Source organism: Salvelinus namaycush, chromosome 2 (assembly GCF_016432855.1).
Source record: "Salvelinus namaycush isolate Seneca chromosome 2, SaNama_1.0, whole genome shotgun sequence".
NCBI lineage: Eukaryota > Metazoa > Chordata > Actinopteri > Salmoniformes > Salmonidae > Salvelinus > Salvelinus namaycush.
Genome location: NC_052308.1, coordinates 15,062,387 through 15,069,886, shown reverse-complemented (window position 1 = coordinate 15,069,886; position 7,500 = coordinate 15,062,387). Strand labels below are relative to the sequence as shown.

At 43.0% G+C, this 7,500-nt stretch overlaps 1 protein-coding gene across 1 annotated transcript in view; it reads right to left on the bottom strand.

Moving 5' to 3' along the window:
• Positions 1-7,500, bottom strand: part of LOC120059342 (forkhead box protein P4-like) — a 24,987-nt gene that overhangs the window by 348 nt on the left and 17,139 nt on the right. The window contains exons 8-10 of the mRNA XM_039008335.1: positions 5,822-5,888; positions 4,554-4,729; positions 1-4,415 (exon numbers count right to left, since the gene is read on the bottom strand). The exon at positions 1-4,415 is cut by the window's left edge and continues 348 nt beyond it. Of these exons, the coding sequence (XP_038864263.1) occupies positions 4,259-4,415; positions 4,554-4,729; positions 5,822-5,888 (400 nt within the window). The 3' untranslated portion in view covers positions 1-4,258. The remainder of the gene's footprint in view (positions 4,416-4,553; positions 4,730-5,821; positions 5,889-7,500) is intronic.

Genomic DNA, 7,500 nt, shown 5'->3' with positions numbered 1-7,500 from the left:
ATGCCCTCGAGAGCTAAGCCAAGCGTTAATATACAATAATACATCATAACAGCAAAGCCGGAGAAGGAACAGAACCGTCTATGACGCTCTGTCAACACCATCAACGAATGTCAATCTACATCTTTATAAAACAGCGTGGTTTACAGGTGTACCTTAAAGCACAATAATTCATTCATATTTACTGAATGCAGCAGTTCCTCATTCATGAGAGTTTGGATCATAACAATAATAATAGTAGTAATGATAAATTCCTTTGTAAGCGTGTGTTATTATTGCCCGTCTCCCAGCGAGTGGCGATTGAGGATGTACAGTAAGTTCTGTGTTTGTCTTTGGATAGTATCTTCAGTTACTCAGAGCCTCTCCTCAGCTGTCTGAACCACAGGGGCCACCAGGGGCCCGGCTCCTAGTGACAGCAGCCACTATTCACCATGAGGGGACAGCTCCATGTCACAGGGATTATATTCCCAGCTCTGACTGGTACTCAGGGCCCTTTGGACTGAACACTGACTACAGACGGTAAGAGAGTGTGTCTTTTATCGCTGCCATCTTACAGCCGTTTCCTGCATTAATGTGAAGTGCGGGCCACTGGCGGGTGCCGGGCACTAGTGTGTGTGTGGCCCACTGGCGTGTGGCGGGCACTAGTGTGTGTGTGGCCCACTGGCGGGTGCCGGGCACTGATATATTCTGCCCCTCCTCCCTCCTGACAATCAGCTTCCTGCCCCATTGAATCGCCGCTAACGACCGGACTATCATTGGCTGCTGGCAAAGCCTGCTCATCAATATGCGTGCATACAATTAGAGCACCCAATTAAGAGGCTGTTCACGGAGCCATATGCTAATGAAAGCACAGAGACAGCCAATAATACCCAGCTGAGAGTAGACCTTTTAAACCACTTCACTCTTCACTCTTAGGAGAACGCACCGGTTCTCTGTGGTTTTAGGAGAGGTAGTCATCTTTAACGGGGTGTAATGTTGTTGTAAAGTCTCTTTGTTTTTGCGCTCACGCTCGTGAATTTGGAGTCCAGATAGCCAGACAAGCTTTTTCAGCCCCACAAAATGTGTAGTAACAGTAAGCTGTGTTTTGGTATATTTCACTATTATTATTAAGGAAGAATGGGGAAAAAAACAGAAATATTTAGGGTCTCCAGTCTCCCATTTGCTTTTATTGTGTGAACCATTTTGAAAAGGAGGTAGTGTTATTTTTGGTTTTTACTCTCGTTTCAAGGTGTCCCTCTCCCACTTTGTTTGTTATAAATCAATCTGATGACGTGAAGCATCAGAACCCTACTTAGACAGGAGACAGTGCTGTTTTACACAGGAAGTTAATACAAAGACTCCTCTATTTAAAAAAGAAAGCAAATGGTCTGAAGTGAAGAGTTGATTTGACAAAACTTCCCCGAATGTTGTTTTAGAAAAAAATACATAAGTTGACATGTCCCTTGGCGTGTTCCTTCTACATTGGTATGATTTTGTCGTTTGTCAGTTGTTCCCTCTTTGCTGTATCACAAGTGGTCATAATGGTATGTCTGTTCTGAACAGCCCCCCCTGTCCATTGGTGTGATGTTTGGGATGACAGCCAGCTTCAAACGGTCTTTATCACAACTCCTCACAGCACATCTGAGACTGGGGATATGAAGGGGTTTCTATAGCAATGTGAGAGCATGAAGACAATATAGGAGTCAACAATTATCATTGTTCCTATGTATTATAACACTTGTCCTTTTTGGTATTTGTTAAACTGTTGTGTGTGCTAGAGCATACTGTAGGTGAGCAGTACAGAAGGTACAGTAAGTAAACCGTTCACGGCTAAACCGTTCGTTATTCAGTCTAACTGGTACCCGGGTCAAGAAGATAACATTCTGCTGCATAGCAAGAAGGGATGTTTGAATTTATAGTGTTGAGTTTCACAATGAAAGCATTGTTTTGGCTGAGGAAATGAATCCAAACATGCATTATTGCAGTGCAATAACAATGTCTTTTTTTGGCCCGGTATCCCGGTTAATGGACAACTGACAACAGCCCACAGTTTGTTTTTTTGCTGGCTTCTAGTGTCACATAAAGGGATATAAATGTTGTGTTCAAGTGCCTTATGAGGGTAAGATAATTATTTGCCATCTTTAACTGTAAAGCCCATCTTAGGCCTGCCCACAGCGGAGCCTCTCTTAGGGTTGTGTTTGAAACACAGGTAGCCTGAGCATTTAAATCCTACGCGCTTTCTTTCTTTATCCAAGGAACTGCAAGAGGCTGTTTGTTAATACTGTTTTTGGCCTTCTACCACAGCACACCTAACGTGAGTCGTCATTCGCACCAGTTAACACGTATGTAAAAAGCTTTTAACATCACCAAATTCTATTTTGCATTTTATACTTTGGTTTTCGGAATGGTCAGTACTGTCATGAACAAATTCAACGCAGGAGTTACGATAATACAATGATAACTTAGATTTCAGGTGTTGGTTGTCTTCTGGCCAGTTCTTTAGAGGAAAAACTCAAAAGGGGAAATAAACTACAGGGTTTTTGGTTTTCTACACATTTCTTTGGTTACCTGTAACAAAAATAAAACGGGAAAAAAGCAGAAAATACATTAAAATAATGTGTTTAAATTTGGTATGGCACTGCAGAGAAGGTAATGCTTTTATGCTCACTGAAAACAAAAGATTTGTAATCTCACGTGCTATTCTTTTAGTCCAACTCACACAGTGAATTGCAGATAGCTTCTATACAGTAACTATAGTAACAATAGAACTTTGAACTGAAACTGAGTTGCCACATTTTGGTGTCCCGCAGAAAGAATTCCCCTTATTTCTTTAACATTTTGGACACAGTTCCAGATGGAACCTTTGTGGGATGAGGTATTCTCTGACCGTAATAATATATTTTTTAAAGCATTGCTTTGTATCACAGCTGATGTTTCTCAACTAACTACGAGAAGATAAAATCAAAAGGAATGAGTTGAAAAGGAATAATACAAATGTATGATAAACTGTGGGGATAATGAGTGAGTGTTCTCAGGAGCTGAGGCCCCAGATCCTAAGTGCTATTCTCAATCTCCTGCCATCTAAACGGGCACACCCAGACACACAGAAAGGTATTCAGCGGAGGGTGGGTTGGGTATTTTTGGAACAACGCTTTCTTTGCTGACAATACTAGTATAGAATGGTGTGAACCAGCAGAGTCAATAAAAACAAAAAAACTACAAAATACGCTTTGAAACAGAATTATATCACCATGGAAATATTGACCCTAAAAAATAAACAAAGAAACCATCAAATAAAAAAAGATGTGAAAAAGATACCACTTTTTGGATGTAACATTTTTCGTATTCCATAATCCTCAACCATTTTATTCAGATATCGCTGTGTGGATGCTCCCTCCCTCCCTCTCTCTCTCTCATGGTGGCCTGGGCCCATCACTCTATCATGCATGAAGAAGGACTAATGCAACAAAGGGTCCTCTTCCTGAAATCTGTTTGGTGGGGATTTCTTCATTCTGTGTTTGGCATAAGGAGGAGAGAGAGTCTTGTCTGGCATGGGCTGCAGAGTCCTGCCATCCAGTCTCAGTCTCAGTCTCACCTATGGATCAATGACTGGCTTGTACGCTTGGTTTCTGATGTGTGAGCAGATGTGGGGTAATCTTTGAGAAAACTACAACTGTCTTTCCTTCTCTCTCAGTTAACAGAAGAAAATAAAAAGCGACTGACAGGATCGGAGGAGAAGTATACACATCCTGGTGACTGTTCCAAAATATATATACATGATCTGGTGTGTGTGTGTCTCTACACTCTCCCTCACACACACCTGTATGTATATTTAACTGGTGTGAACATCAAACTACCAGCACTAAAGGACTGTAGGGTGGATAGACCATCTGTCACAATCAGCAGCGAGAGGAGGACAGAGGAGAAGAGAAGAGGGGCCTCCATATCACCACTGAGAGCTGTCTCTCTGGCAATACGCTGCTCATAGGGTGGGGGAGGAGGGTTGGGGGAGGAGGGTTGGGGGAGGAGGGTTGGGGTGAGGTGGGTGAAAACGTGTGGGGATAAAGCAATGCTCCAGAGTGTTATTTTTGCATCGGTACATAACGGAGGTCTAACCCTGTTTGAAGTTTCTCATTGTTGTTGGTTTCTTGCTTTAAAAGAAATCATACTTAAAAAAAAAACTCTATATCTTCTTTTTTATGTGTCATAATTTCTCTTCCCTCCAATGGAGGGGGCGGGATTAAACCTCAAAGTCCCGCCCACTGGTTAAGCTCTTCCAATCCTACTCCAGCTCGTCGGTTGGAAGCTCATCCTCCAAATCTCGGTCATCTCGATCGCTAGGCAATGCCATGTTGCCATGAGTGATAGTTGCCATGAGCGACACGGAGCGTCTGTCCTCCTCAACCTCAGTGGGCTCCTCCTTCACATGGATCTGGTGTCTGAGAGACAGAGGGATGGGTTAGAGAGGGTGAGAGATAGCGAGATAGCGAAAGAGAGAGAGAGAGAGAGAGAGAGATGCATTAGAGAGGGAGAGAAAGAGAGTGTGTGAGTGTGTGTGAGGAGTGTGTGTGTCTTACCCATACTGCTGTGGGCTGAGTGTAGGGCTGCAGCTGCCGTTGCTGTTGACCTGTTCCACAGTGGAGCTGACGTCATTGTGACCCATCCCGTGTAGCATGTTGAGGCTGGCGGCAGAGGAGGGGTTAACCAGGCCCTGGCTGTTCAGCAGAGTCAGACTGCTCTCTGCAAGGGCCGCCTAACAAACACAGACAGAAACACACAGGTTTACATTACAATAACCATTGTTTACAATGGTACTTCATTTAAAAGACACTCACACACATCCAAATAGACTTCAAGTACTTATGGATCCACAAATACACTTTGTTAGTATGAAGGACTCATAGATTTATGAGGCAATAGAGATGCTTAGACTGGTGAGTCCTGTTGAGATCTTGCTGATACTGAGTAATGCTGAAGACTAGAGCAAGGCATGGTGACTACACTTTCAGGTTAACCCCTTACAACCACTAGGGGGCTCCTGCACTCTACACTTCACTGCTCAAGGGTTTAATGGTACAGTATGTGCAGGCTTGTTGGTGTGTGTGAATGTGGAGTCGGGGTGGGTTAGGGGGGTAGAGAGAGATGTGCTGGTTGGTTTGAGTCGGGGTGGGTTAGGGGGGTAGAGAGAGATGTGCTGGTTGGTTTGAGTCGGGGTGGGTTAGGGGGGTAGAGAGAGATGTGATGGTTGGTTCGCCCAGAGAGAGAGAGAGAGAGAGAGAGAGAGAGTGTGTGTGTGTGTGTGTGTGTGTGTGTGTGTGTGTGTGTGTGTGTGTGTGTGTGTGTGTGTGTGTGTGTGTGTGTGTGTGTGTGTGTGTGTGTGTGTGTGTGTGTGTGTGATAGGAGTGTTAGGAGTGGCACTGAAATTGATTTTCTAGGACAGGCACTAATTTTATTCAGTGACCTTAATTGACAAATACTTGATGCTATAAATCATCTGAGTCAAAGTCGGCTGGAGTAGAATGTGTGTATGTGTATGCTTGTGGGGAGGTGTGGGGAGGTGTGTGTCTGTACGTGTGAGAGTGTTAAGGGCAGGTGTGTGTCGTTAGGGAATGCACTAATTATAGGAGGAAATTGATATTAGTGCCCTTGATCGTGACTGGCTATCGCACACGTGTCACTGTGCCAACCCTCACCTGCGAACTAGTGTACGTGTGTGTGTGTGTGTGTGTGTGTGTGTGTGTGTGTGTGTGTGTGTGTGTGTGTGTGTGTGTGTGTGTGTGTGTGTGTGTGTGTGTGTGTGTGTGTGTGTGTGTGTGTGTGTGTGTGTGTGTGTGTATACACTAACCTGGTAGCTGGCGTTTAGGGAACCGAAGCCCAGGCCTGAAATCATATTCTTCACCAGAGTAGGACTCCTAGAGAGAGAGAGAGAGATGGGGGGAATGGAAATAAACACATATTGAGTACATGTGTGCAGAAGAGTTGGTCCGGCCAAAAACAACTAACAAGTGTAACAAAGGCACCTGCTACACACAGAAACATACACACATACTGTAAACAGATGCTCCACACACACACACACACACACACACACACACACACACACACACACACACACACACACACACACACACACACACACACACACACACACACACACACACACACACACACACACACACACACACACACACACACACACACACACATACTGTACAGTCCCTTCAGAAAGTATACAAACCCCTTCCCTCTTCACATTGTGTTACAGCCTGAATTTAAAATGGATTATATTGAGATGTTGTGTCACTGATCTACACACAATACCCCATAATGTCAAAGTAGAGTGTTATTTTTATTTTTATTTTTTATTAATAAAACAATTTAAGCTGAAATGTCTTGGGCCAATAAGTATTCAACCCCTTTGTTATGGCAAACCTAAATAAGTTCAGGAGTAAACATGTGCTTAACAAATCGCATAATAAATTGCATGGACTCATTTCTTATTAAATAATAATATGATTTTTGAATAACTATCCCATCTCTTTACCCCAAACAGTCAAATAAAGGTTAAATTAAATAAAAAATACAATTATTTGTAAGGTCCCTCAATCGAGAAGTGAATTTTCAAGCACAGATTTAACCACAAAGACCAGTGGGGTTTTCAATGCCTCGCAAAGAAGGGCACCGATTGGTAGAAAATAAATAGACGATGAATATGCCTTTGAGCATGGTGAAGTTATTAAATAGGCTTTGGGTGGTGTATCAATACACCCAGTCACTACAAAGATACAGGCGTCCTTCCTAGGAAGGAAACTGCTCAGGGATTTCACCATGAGGCCAATGATGATTTTAAACAGTTATAGAAGTGAATGGTTGTGATATTAGAAAAACTGAGGATGGATCAAACATGCATCCTGTTTGCAATAAGGCACTTAAGTAATCCTACAAAAAATTAACTCATTGTCCTAAATAAAAAGCCTTATATTTGGGGCAAATCCAACATATCACTGAGTACCACTGTACCACTCTTCATATTTTCAAGCATGGTGGTTGCTGCATCATGTTATGGGTATGCTTGTCATTGGCAAGGACTAGGGAATTCTTTAGGATACAAATAAAGGAAATACAGCTATAATCACTCATGTGGAAGATGAGGAAGACCTGGTTCAGTCAGCTTTCCAACACACACTGGGAGACGATTTCCCCTTTCAGCAGATCAGTGGCACAGCGGTCTAAGGCACTGCATCTCAGTGCTAGAGGCGTCACTACAGACCCTGGTTTGATTCCAGGCTGTATCACAACCGGCCGTGATTGGGAGTCCCATAGGGCGGTGCACAATTGGCCCAGCGTCATCCGGGTTTGGCCGTCATTGTAAATAAGAATTTGTTCTTAACTGACTTATAAAATAAATAAAAAATAAATAATCTAAAACACAAATCTACACTGGAGTTGCTTACCAATAGGATACTGAATATTCCTGAGTGGCCGAGTTACAGTTTGACTTAAATCAGCTTGAAAGACTTGAAA